At 40.2% G+C, this 12,858-nt stretch overlaps 1 protein-coding gene across 5 annotated transcripts in view; it reads left to right on the top strand.

The window, feature by feature from the left end:
* Positions 1-12,858, top strand: part of ECPAS (Ecm29 proteasome adaptor and scaffold) — a 99,315-nt gene that overhangs the window by 18,069 nt on the left and 68,388 nt on the right. For all 5 annotated transcript variants that reach the window (XM_036090923.2, XM_036090921.2, XM_036090925.2 and 2 more), the window contains one exon: positions 9,401-9,531. In XM_036090923.2, coding sequence (XP_035946816.2) covers positions 9,401-9,531 — 131 coding nt within the window. The remainder of the gene's footprint in view (positions 1-9,400; positions 9,532-12,858) is intronic.

Below are 12,858 nucleotides of genomic sequence, written 5' to 3'. Positions count from 1 at the left end.
GGGAGAGGGAGAAGCAGGCTTCCCGCTGAGCAGGGAGTCCGATGTGGGGCTCAATCCCAGGACCCTGGGACCATGACCTGAGCCCAAGGCAGACGCCTAACGACTGAGCCACCCAGGCGCCCCAAGACTAGGTTTCTTATGTCCATGTGCCCCCTCCCCCCGCAAAAAAAATTCCGGCTAGATTAAAGACTTGAATGCAGAAAGCAAAATCATAAGAGTAGGAAGAAAACATAGGTAAATATATGTGGCAGGGGTCTCCAAGTCCACCTCCAGGTTCAGTGAGTTGAATTCACAGGACTCCACATATATTTGTACTCATGTCTAAGATGTATTACAGTGAAAGGATAAAAAGCAAAATCAGCAAAGGGAAAAGGCACATATGTGGAGCAAAGTCCAGAGGAAACCAGGTACAAGCGTCCAAGAGTCCTCTCGAGTGGAGTCACACAGGACGTGCTTAATCCCTCTAGCAGTGAGTTGTGACAACACGCGTGACACGTTGTCTACCAGAGATGCTCATTAGAGACTCAGTGTCGAGGGCTTTTAATCAGTGCTGCTCATGTTGGCATCTTCTGCCTAACACGTACCACAATTCCAGAGTCTGAGAAGGAAAGCAAGTGTTCAGCATAAACCATATTGTTTGTACAAAGGGTTTAGGCCCAGTGAGCCACTCTTAGCAGTTCTGGGAGTGGGGGGATCTCTCCTGAAACCCATTTCCAGATGGCAGCCAAGGGCCAGCCTGGCAGGCGCGCGTTTCTAAGGATAGCTGTCTCAGGCCTGCTATGTTAACTCTTTTCTTTTTCTTCCTTTCTTTTTTTTTTTTTTTTAAGATTTTTTATTTATTTATTTGACAGAGAGAGACACAGTGAGAGATGGAACACAAGCAGGGGGAGTGGGAGAGGAGAAGCAGGCTTCCCGCGGAGCAGGGAGCCCAATGCAGGGCTCGATCCCAGGACCCTGGGACCATGACCCGAGCCAAAGGCAGACTCTCAACGACTGAGCCACCCAGGCGCCCCTATGTTAACTCTTTTCTGCAGAATATAATATTTTTTAGTAATCTTAGAGTAAGAAAGGCATTTCTAAGCATGACTAGAAGCTCTGAAGCCATAAAAGGAAGGAAGGGTAAATTTATGTTTTAAAAACTTAGATATGAAAAGGAAGTGCTGTAGAGTCACAAGGCAAGTATTTATGATGTGTGGGAGAATAGGGGGAGATTTTTTTCCCCAATATATAAAAGCTTTTATAGGTCAGCAACTCAAAAGAATAATGAGTAATTTGCTGAGGAAGGTATTTCAAAGGACCAATAAATATTTGAGAAGATACTTTACCTCAGTGATAAAATAGGTATAAAATAAGACAACAGTCTTTTCATCTGTCATATTCAGCTAAGATTGATTATTTACAGTCTTTATAAAATTGAGTACTCAGTGTAGGAGTGGGTATGGGGAAATTGCTACTTGTATACACTGCTGGTGGTATAAATAAGCACAGACTTTTTAAATTAAGTTTTTAATTTTAACTCCAGTGTAGTTAACATACAGTGTTATATTAATTTCAGGCATACAACATAGTGATTCAACACTTCATACATTACTCAGTAGCACAGACTTTTTGAAGGGTATTTTTCCAAAATCTATTAAACTTGATGACACACCTCCCCTTTGACTCAGCAGTTCCATTTCTAGAGTTTTAGCTTACAGAAACCCATACAAGTGCACAGATGCATGGATAAGAATGTTCTTTGAAGCATTGTTTGTGGTCCTAACTGGTAATAACACAAATAGAGGGTTGGTTCAATACGTTATACTACTTCTATAGACAGTCTTCCTGTAGCCATTGTTAATTAGATTTTTATTTAGTGCTATGGAAAAATATTTAAGATTTTATATGTAACCAAACATTTTTTTAGTGTTCTTCATTTGGTATTTAAAACCTGACCTGAATGGATATGTGGTTCTTTATAATCTTTGATTATCCCACTTAGTGTGAGTGCCCATATGTTTTATTACAGAAATATGACTGTATTTGATTACAGGTACTGCTCTAGAACCCATTGGATGGATGGGGTTATTTGAAATACACAGTATATTCACTATATTATCATTCTAAAATCTAAAATATTCTGAGACATGTATTGCTCCAAAGGTTTCTGGTAAAGGACTTGTATTAATCAAAAGGAGAAAGAAAGGGGCACCTGGGTGGCTCAGTCGTTAAGGTTCTGCCTTTGGCTCAGGTCATGATCCCAGGGTCCTGGGATCGAGCCCCGCATCGCGCTCCCTGCTCGGCGGGAAGCTTGCTTCTCCCTCTTCCACTTACCTGCTTGTGTTCCCTCTCTTGCTCTCTCTCTGTCAAATAAATAAATAAAATCTTAAAAAAAAAAAGGAAAAAGAAAGGCAAACTGTAAAATACTCTATGTTATATTCCAGTTTTTAGGTTAAAATAATGTTAGTTTTATGAACAGGAAATAATAGTTCAGAATATATTCTCCACATTTAACAGTGATTATCTGAGGTTATGGCAATGTCTTTTTCTCAGAAGTGAAAATACTTTGATACGCGTTTGTATGCAGTGAATAATGTCGGAGTTGTGGAGAGGGTGGAACTGGCTTCTGACTCTGAAGTAGTGTTGGTCGTGTCTCAGATACTGTGTGATGGCCTGGAGGATCTCACTTTCTACAACTGAAGACTTAGTCTGTATGAAAGATGAATTTGAGTGTTGGATTCCTTTTGAATTTTCAGAACTTTTGGTTACAATCCTTTTTTTTAACATAATTTTATTATGTTAGTCACCATACATTACATCATTAGTTTTTGATGTAGTGTTCCATGATTCATTGTTTGTGTATAACACCCAGTGCTCCATGCAATACGTGCCCTCTTTAATACCCATCACCAGGCTAACTCATTCCCCCACCCCCTCCCCTCTAAAACCCTCAGTTTGTTTCTCAGAGTCCGTAGTCTCTCATGGTTCTTCTCCCCCTCTGACTCCCCCCCCCCTTCGTTTTTCCTTTCCTACTATTGTCTTTTTTTTTTTTAACATATAATGTATTATTTGTTTCAGAGGTATAGGTCTGTGATTCATCAGTCTTACACAATTCACAGCACTCACCATAGCACATACCCTCCCCAATGTCCATCACCCAGCCACCCCATCCCTCCCACCCCCCAACATTCCAGCAACCCTCAGTTTGTTTATTGAGATTAAGAGTCTCTTATGGTTTGTCTCCCTCTCTGGTTTCTTCTTGTTTCATTTTTTCCTCCTTTCCCCTATGATCCTCTGTCTTGTTTCTCAAATTCCTCATATCAGTGAGATCATATGATACTTGTCTTTCTCTGATTGACTTATTTTGCTTAGCATAATACCCTCTAGTTCCATCCACGTTGTTGCAAGTGGCAAGATTTCATTGTTGTTGTTTTTTTTTGGTGGCTGCATAATATTCCATTGTATGTATATATATATATATATATATATATACCACATCTTCTTTATCCATTCATCTGTTGATGGACATCTTGGCTCTTTCCATAGTTTGGCTATTGTGGACATTGCTGTTCTAAACACTTGGGGTGCACGTACCCCTTCAGATCACTACATTTGTATCTGTGGGGTAAATACCCGGTAATACAGTTGCTGGGTCGTAGGGTAGCTCTATTTTCAACTTTTTGAGGAACCTCCATACTCTTTTCCAGAGTGGCTGCACCAGCTTGCATTCCCACCAACAGTGTAGGAGGGTTCCCCTTTCTCTGCATCCTCGCCAACATCTGTCGTTTCCTGACTTGTTAATTTTAGCCATTCTGACTGGTGTGAGGTGATATCTCATTGAGATTTTGATTTGGATTTCCCTGATGCTGAGCGATGTTGAGCACTTTTTCATGGGTCTGTTGGCCATTTGGATGTCTTCTTTGCAGAAATGTCTGTTCATGTCTTCTGCCCATTTCTTGATTAGATTAGTTGTTCTTTGGGTGTTGAGTTTGATAAGTTCTTTATAGATTTTGGATACTAGCCCTTTATTTGATATGTCATTTGCAAATATCTTCTCCCATTCTGTCAGTTGTCTTTTGGTTTTGTTCACTGTTCCCTTTGCTGTGCAAAAGCTTTTTATCTTGATGAAGTCCCGATAGTTCATTTTTGCCCTCGCTTCCCTTGCCTTTGGCTGTGTGTCTAAGAAGTTGCTGTGGCTGAGGTTGAAGAGGTTGCTGCCTGTGTTCTCAAGGATTTTGATGGATTCCTGTCTCACATTTAGGTCTTTCATCCATTTTGAGTCTATTTTTGTGTGTGGGCTAAGGAAGTGGTCCAGTTTCATTCTTCTGCATGTAGCTGTCCCATTTTCCCAGCACCATTTGTTGAAGAGACTGTCTTTTTTCCATTGGACATTTTTTCCTGCTTTGTCGAAGATTAGTTGACCATAGAGTTGAGGGTCCATTTCTGGGCTTTGTATTCTGTTCCATTGATCTGTGTGTCTGTTTTTGTGCCAGTACCATACTGTCTTGATGATGACAGCTTTGTAATAGAGCTTGAAGTCCGGAATTGTGATGCCACCGGCTTTGCTTTTCTTTTTCAACATTCCTCTGGCTATTTGGGGTCTCTCCTGGTTCCATACAAATTTTAGGATTATTTGTTCCATTTCTTTGAAAAAAGTGGATGGTATTTTGATAGGGATTGCATTAAATGTGTAGATTGCTCTAGGTAACAGACATTTTCACAGTATTTGTTCTTCCAATCCATGAGCATGGAACGTTTTTCCATTTCTTTGTGACTTGCTCAATTCTTTCATGAGTATTCTATAGTTTTCTGAGTACAGATCCTTTGCCTCTTTGGTAGATTTATTCCTAGGTATCTTATGTTTTTGGGTGCAATTGTAAATGGGATCGACTCCTTAATTTCTCTTTCTTCTGTCTTGTTGTTGGTGTATAGGAATGCAACTGATTTCTGTGTGTTGATTTTATATTCTGCCACTTTACTGAATTCCTGTATGAGTTCTAGCAGTTTTGGGGTGGAGTCTTTTGGGTTTTCCACATAAAGTATCATATCATCTGCAAAAAGTGAGTTTCACTTCTTCTTTGCCAATTTGGATGCCTTTTATTTCTTTTTGTTGTCTGATTGCTGAGGCTAGGACTTCTAGTACTGTGTTGAACAGCAGTAGTGATAGTGGATATTCCTGCCGTGTTCCTGACCTTAGGGGAAAAGCTCTGTTTTTCCCCATTGAGTATGATATTTGCTGTGGGTTTTTCATAGATGGCTTTTATGATATTGAGGTATGTACCGTCTATCCCTACATTCTGAAGAGTTTTAATCAAGAAAGGATGCTGTACTTTGTCAAATGCTTTTTCTGCGTCTATTGAGAGGATCATACGGTTCTTGTTCTTTCTTTTATTAATGTATTGTATCACATTGACTGATTTGTGGGTGTTGAACCAACCTTGCAGCCCACGGATAAATCCCACTTGGTCGTGGTGAATAAACCTTTTAATATACTGTTGGATCCTATTGGCTAGTATTTTGGTGAGAATTTTTGCATCCATGTTCATCAGGGATATTGGTCTGTAATTCTCCTTTCTGATGGGGTCTTTGGTTTTGGGATCAAGGTAATGCTGGTTTCATAAAATGAGTTTGGAAGTTTTCCTTCCATTTCTGTTTTTTGGAATAGTTCCAGAAGAATAGGTATTAATTCTTCTTGAAATGTTTGGTAGAATTCCCCTGGGAAGCCATCTGGCCCTGGGCTCTTGGGAGATTTTTGATTATTGCTTCAATTTCCTTACTGGTTATGGGTCTGTTCAGGTTTTCTATTTCTTCCTGGTTCAGTTCTGGTAGTTTATACTTCTATAGGAATGCATCTATTTCTTCCAGATTGTCTAATTGGTTACAGTCCTTCTTGTTTCTGAATAGACACTTTTGGGGTCCTAGGCCTAATTTGCCTTGTCACTTTCATGAGGTGGTTTCCTGGGTTGGGTAAGGGCACAGAATTCAGATACCTTTTTTTTTTTTTTTAAGATTTTGTTTATTTGAGAGAGAGAGCATGGGCATGAGCGGGGCAGGGCAGGGGGGAGGCAGAGAGAGAAGTGGGGCTCGATACCAGGACTCTGAGATCATGGCCTGAGTTGAAGGCAGCTGCTTAACTGACTGAGCCACCCAGGCGTCCCTGGAGTTCACATTCTTTCTGTGCCTCTAAAAACAGGATTCAGGGACCATACTATTGCTAAATCTTTACTTTTAATTTTGTTAGCTTTGACAGGTTGATAATTTTAGTACTTGATTATATCAGGACTTATTTACATTTCTTTTCATAAAGCTTGAACATGATTAATTACCTTTTATTTAAAGTATGGTGTGTATCTAAAGATGGCATAAGAGTGTTACACTGATCCTCCTCAAAGGGTGTAGGAGGCTTTAACTCTTCCTCTGGTATACTTGGCCCGTTTTGGAGGGACTCCATATGATGTTTGGTGCCCTTTTGGCATTCCCATGGTCCCATCATAAATAATTTTATTGCATTTAGGATGCTACATTTTCTTTCCTAGTGAGGGAGAGCGGAAGGTTTAGGCACTATACTGGGGAGACATAGGAAGAAACCGAATGGTTGTATGAAAAACGAAAGAGACCGGTATCACTTGGCTTTTTAAGCCTTTGGTACAGATTGTCTAGGTCAGTTTGTTATGAAGAATTTAACTTTCTGCCTTCTTCCCCAGAACAATTCTTCCATCGTTTCTGTAGCTAAAATCTGTGGGCAGTGTTTACTGCCTGAGATCTGAGAGGCACTAGGGCAGAGCCTCCTGTGCTGGCACGAGTGCTGCAGGCTGATTTCACAGTCACCACGTAGAATCGTCTCGTCTGCTACTCTCACAGCTGTCCTGCCTGCCTTTTCCTCCTTCCTTCTTCTTTACTCTTTTCTTCGTCCTTTATTATTGACCTTTGGGCTAACTTTGAGACTTTATTTGGATTTCACCACTTTTTCCCATTAATGTCCTCTTTCTGTTCCGGGATCCAACCCAGGGCACCACCCTGTGCTTAGTTGTCTCTCCGGTCTCCTCTGGTCTGTGACAGTGTCTTAGTCTTTCCTTGTGTTTCACCATCTTGAAGCCTGGAGCGGTACTGGCCGGATATCCTGTAGAAGTTCTTCCAATTTGGGTTTTTCTAGTTGTTTTACTGATAATTAGATGGGGGGTCTGGGGCTTTTGAAAGAACACCACAGAGGTGCGGTGCCCTTCTTGTCACATCCTATCAGGGATCATGATAGCCCTGTGACACCAGTCATGGTGTTAACTTTCATCACTTGGTAGAGATCGTATTTATCACGTGTCTCCACGGTAGCATCAACCTTTTCCTTTTTCTGTTCTTTGGAAGCAAGTCACTAAACCTAGTCTACGCTTTCAGAGAGGGTAGAAGCAGAAATGAAGCCATACCTCCTGCAGGGGGAGGTACCTACATACATTATTTGGAATTCTTTTAGAAGAAAGATGTGTTTCTTTTCCCCCCAATGAATTTAATCATTTAATGATTTCTTTACATTGGTATGGATTCATGTAGATTAGTTTTATACTTTGGGTTATAATCCAATTCTGTGTTATTTATTTTGTTCCTCAAATTATTCCAGCCTTGGCCATATTGGAACTCTTTCAGGTGGCTCCTGGAGACCTTTGATGTGTTTCACGCCCCATTTTCTTTCTAGCATGACAGAATGCTTCAGGTTCATCTTGCTTTTTCAGTGCTCCAGCCCCAGAATCCGTCATTTTTTCAAGGAGCCTGGTTCCTCTTTTTGGAGAATGGTATTTAACAACCAGCATTTGGGTGCAGGGTGTGCTTGTTGCTACCAGAATGTCTTGCCTCTATGTTCTGTGTGTGTGCGTCTTTGAAAAATTTGGAAAACGTCAAGCATACACAAAAGTACAAATTCTCAGTATCTGTCATGCAGCTTGGACAATTATCAATCAGTGGCCAATCTTGGTTTCATTTATATGGCCTCTCCCCATGCCTCACCCCTCTGCCCGTGATTATTATTTTTTTATGAAGACCCAAATGAGGCTATTACTTTATTTATATTAAAAGAATAAAAATTGTGTATATTTAAGGGGTACATCGTGATGATTTGATATATATGTACATGTGGAATGATTACTGTAGTCAAACTAATTAATACATCTTCTCACATAGTTATCTTTTTGTGCATGTGTGGTGAGAGCATCTGAAATTTACTCTCTTAGCAAATTTCCAGTACACCCTTGGTTATTTCAAGTAAATCCCAGTAACTATATTATTTCACCTATAGATATTTCAGTCTTGATCTCTAAAAAATACTCTCTTAAATAAAATTTTAAATTGAGGTATAATAGAGTAGAAAGTATGAAAGTGTAGAGCTTGATGAATTTTTATCAAGCTATATGTCTTTGTAACCATCACCCAGAACAAGATACAGGGCATTTCTAGCCCCTCAGAAGTCTCCTCAATCACAAGTGATAATTTTTATAAGAACCTTGAAAAACAAACATAAACCACAATACCGTTATTACACCTAAGAAATTAACAGTAATTCCTTAAAATAAAATATCCAGGCATTTGCAAATGATAGATTCCCCTGTCCCTACCCCTCCCCTCCCTTGGAATGTTCTGCCTACCTGTTCTGTACTTTGTCACAGTCTGGGTTTTGCTGAGAGCATCACGGTGGTGCTGTTTAACATGTTCCTCTCATAGAGGCTTTCTTGGTTGAAACTGGTCTCTCACATTCTGCTTAGGTAATCCCACCACAGTAGTGGGCAGTGGTTCTGTCTGTGGAGAAACTTCATCAGTAAGGTGGCTTCACCAAACAGATACTGTCCCTGGTGTCTGATTAAAGTTCTCCTTCCCATTGCTAGCTAGATCTAGAAGATTTCTTCAAAATTTTTGTATTCTTTTCAGTATACAAATCCTTTAGAAGAAAGGAATAACTATATGTAGAAGAGAATTTTGATATTCTTGGCTTTGTTTTCCTCTCTTCTAGGGGTTAAATGACCAGGACAGTTGTAAGAAAGTATAAAAACTAGTAAACCTTTTTTTTTTTTTTTTTAAAGATTTTATTTATTTATTTGACAGAGAGAGACACAGCGAGAGAGGGAACACAAGCAGGGGGAGTGGGAGAGGGAGAAGCAGGCTTCCTGCCCAGCAGAGAGCCCGATGCGGGGCTCGATCCCAGGACCCTGGGATCATGACCTGAGCCAAAGGCAGATGCTTAACGACTGAGCCACCCAGGCGCCCCAGTAGTAAACCTTTTTTAGTGTTGTTTCCTAGTATGTCAGAGTCATCTGCATACAGGGCTAGTTGTGGTTAATCATGACTGAGTGAACTGTAGTACAGGAAAAGGATTAAGCTATAAAAATATTTAGTTTTGGTTGTGTTTGATTTGTTAAGTTCTTTTTTTCTTCTTATATTATAGATCAGCTTGAACGGGTCTTTTTACGACTTGGCCATGCTGAAACAGATGAACAATTACAGAATATTATATCTAAATTCCTTCCTCCTGTTTTGCTCAAACTGTCCAGCACCCAAGAAGGAGTACGCAAAAAGGTAAGCATGTTGGGACGGTTGGGGGAGTTAAATGGTGAGTAAATGGGTGTATATTATGAAGTGAGTTTTCTGTTCTCATTATTGAAATCTAGGTTCATGATCTCATTATGGCCTTTCAAAATGGAGAGTGAGTCTGGGACCAGCTTACATGACTTAAACGTAGCTTTTGTATGCTTAGCACAGCTGCATTTAGTGCCAGCCGTACACTTGGCCCCAGTGCCAGATGATAGAATTGAGATAGTTATTCTGAGTATGTGGAGGCTTGATCTAAAAGCCATGCCCTTGATTCCGATATGAAAGTCAGGTGGTAATGGGGCAAAAATATTCTTTAGCTTTGGCTGACTATGAATACAACTTTCATGAAAATTAAGCAAAATAATTTTTTTAAAAACCAAGATACCGTACAGCTCCTGTTTTAGGATTCTGAAGTACTGTCACCAAAAGTTGGGTAACTATCACATCAAGGTTTTTTTTTAAGATTTTATTTATTATTTATTTTATTTTTGTTTATTTTTAATTTTTCAAGTTTTTATTTAAATTCCAGTTAGTTAACATACAGTGTAATATTACTTTCAGGTGTAGAGTTTTTTTTTATTATTATGTTCAGTTAGCCAACCTACGGTACATCATTAGTTTTTGATGTAGTGTTCAACGATTCATTATTTATTTGAGACAGAGTGAGAGAGAGAAAGCACGAGCTTGTGGGGGGAGGGGCAGAGGGAGAGGGACAAGCAGACTCCCTGATGAGCAGGGAGGGCTCGATCCCAGGACCCCAGGATCATGACCTGAGCCCAAGGCACAAATGCTTAACTGATTGAGCCACCCAGGTGCCCCAAGATTTTCTTTTTTTTTCTTTTAAGATTTTATTTTTAAGTAATCTCTACATCCAGTGTGGGGCTCGAACTCACAACCCTGATAAGAGTTGCATTCTCTACTGACTGAGCCAGCCAGGTGCCCCTCAAGATTTTCTTTTTTAATCTAAATGTTCTGCAGGGAACATTTGCCCCCTTCATTTTTAAAATAGTTCATTAGTCTTCTGGTGTATTTATTTATTTATTTATTTTAAAGATTTTTTTATTTATTTATTTGAGAGAGAGAGAATGAGAGAGCAAGCACATGAGAGGGGGGAGGGTCAGAGGGAGAAGCAGACTCCCTGCCGAGCAGGGAGCCCGATGCGGGACTCGATCCAGGGACTCCAGGATCATGACCTGAGCCGAAGGCAGTCGCTTAACCAACTGAGCCACCCAGGCGCCCACTTCTGGTGTATTTATACTAGACCTTCAGGTCTTAGAGCTGTCATCAAGTTTCATCCCTTGGGCCACTGTGATTGATTGGAAATGGCTCCTTGGAGGTCTGCCCTGAGAAGGGATTCTGAGGCCCAATTTGGGTTTATTGGACAAAGAGTCTCTTTAAGAACATCTGTTATGTTTGCAGGAAGAGACAGGACATTCTCATCAGGTATTTGACATGCCCGTTGTTAACACTGCCTTGCTGAACACATATGTATTTGATCCTGTCACTGTCCTATTTAAAACTCCTCTGTGGCTTTCTGTTACCCTCAGGAGAGCAAGTTATACTAAAAGGCCCCTCATGAGTTCGTTTCTGCTAGGTAACTAGCAGAATTCACGCTAGTGAATGAAAGAAACATCTAGTTGGGGAGACTGGTATTAAACAGTCAGACAGATAGTATCCAGTTATAAATTGTAATAAGTGCCAAGATAGAAAAGGATCTTTGAAAGAATATATTTGAGGACTTGATTTAAACTGAATGTGGGGCATAAGGAAGGCCTCTGTGGTGTGTAGGAAGTAGCCAGACAGAGAGATGGGAAGACCATATAAGATACAGCAGGCCCTGTGTGGATGTTCTGAGCTAGAACAGTGTGGGACGCCTTCAGGGACCTGAGGGCCACCTAGTGCACCCAGTGATAGGAGTGATAGGTGGTCAGGCTTTGGGGAGAGGAAACAGGGACGCCAGTGGGCAGCAATTTGAAAGCTCATGTATACATAATTTCAATATGTGAAATTTTGTGATTGATGAAAACTTGTATTGATTTTCAGTTGTGTAATTTTTGGGTTCCTAACTATCAGTGTCATGATGCACATTAGACTTAACCAGGATACCCTGCAAGGGTAGGTGGTAATTTGTGGATAAATTGAGTGAAAGAGAAATAAAAGTTTTAGATTTCTAGTGACTTATCATTAGAGGATATTTGCTATTTTAAGGAAAACAAGGTTTGTTATGTAGAATTTTACTTTATAGCCAACTTTAAATGTAGGCTGTCATTAGAATATCTAAAATTAAAGACTGCCCATACCACATACTGACAAGGTTGGACTGGAACTCTCACAGACTGCTGGTAGGTGTGTAAATTAGTATAACCATTTTGGAAAACTGTTTGGAAATACTCGAAAGCTTATCATATGCGTACTCCATGACGCATATCCAGTCCTGAGTTCATATATAACAGAAGTATGTATATATGTGCACTAAAAGCATGTCTAAGAATGTTCATAGCAGCATTATTGGTAATAGCCCAAACTGGAAATAATCTCATGTGTGTCAGTAGGAGAGTGGATAAATGACGGTATTTCCTTACTAGAGCAGTGAAAGTGAACTGCTGCTATGAGCAGCAGCATGGGTGAGTCCCAGATACGATGGCGAATAAAACATTCAGACATGAGTTCACCTTATGTGTTCCATTTACAGAAATTTAAAAATGGTGTTCGAGGAATGCCTGGGTGGCTCAGTCGTTAAGTGCCTGCCTTCGTCTCAGCTCATGATCCCAGGGTCCTGGGATTGAGCCCTGCATCGGGGCGGGGGGGGGTCCTTGTTCAGCGGGGAGTCCACTCCTCCCTCCCCTTGGTCCCTCCGTCTCCCTCTGCCCCTTCCCCAGCTTGTGCTCTCTCTCGTTCACATTCTCTCTCCAATAAATAAATAAAATCTTTAAAAAAATGGTGTTCGAAGTCAGGATAGTGGTAACTTTCGGGGAAGAGGGGTTAGTGAGTGGAGGGGTATGGGGTAGACAGGGCTTTTGTGGTTCCAAGTGTGCTTACTTTACGAAAATTTATTGGGCCATGCACTCTCAATTGTACGCTTTAGTTATGTTTTATACTTCAATTAAAAAGCTTATTAATGAATAAATGAATTATAAATACATGAGTAGTAAGAACTGATATAGACAAGATACTGTATACCTGAGGCTGGTGATTCTGTAGGTTTATGGATTGTTGTCCATGGGGAAGGTTGGTTTGGTTGATTTTTTTTTTTTTAATGTTTATTTATATATTTACTTATTTTTTTTAAGATTTTTATTTATTTATTTGACA

The sequence above is a fragment of the Halichoerus grypus genome, chromosome 14 (assembly GCF_964656455.1).
Source record: "Halichoerus grypus chromosome 14, mHalGry1.hap1.1, whole genome shotgun sequence".
Lineage (NCBI taxonomy): Eukaryota > Metazoa > Chordata > Mammalia > Carnivora > Phocidae > Halichoerus > Halichoerus grypus.
This window is presented reverse-complemented; position numbering and strand designations above follow the sequence as displayed.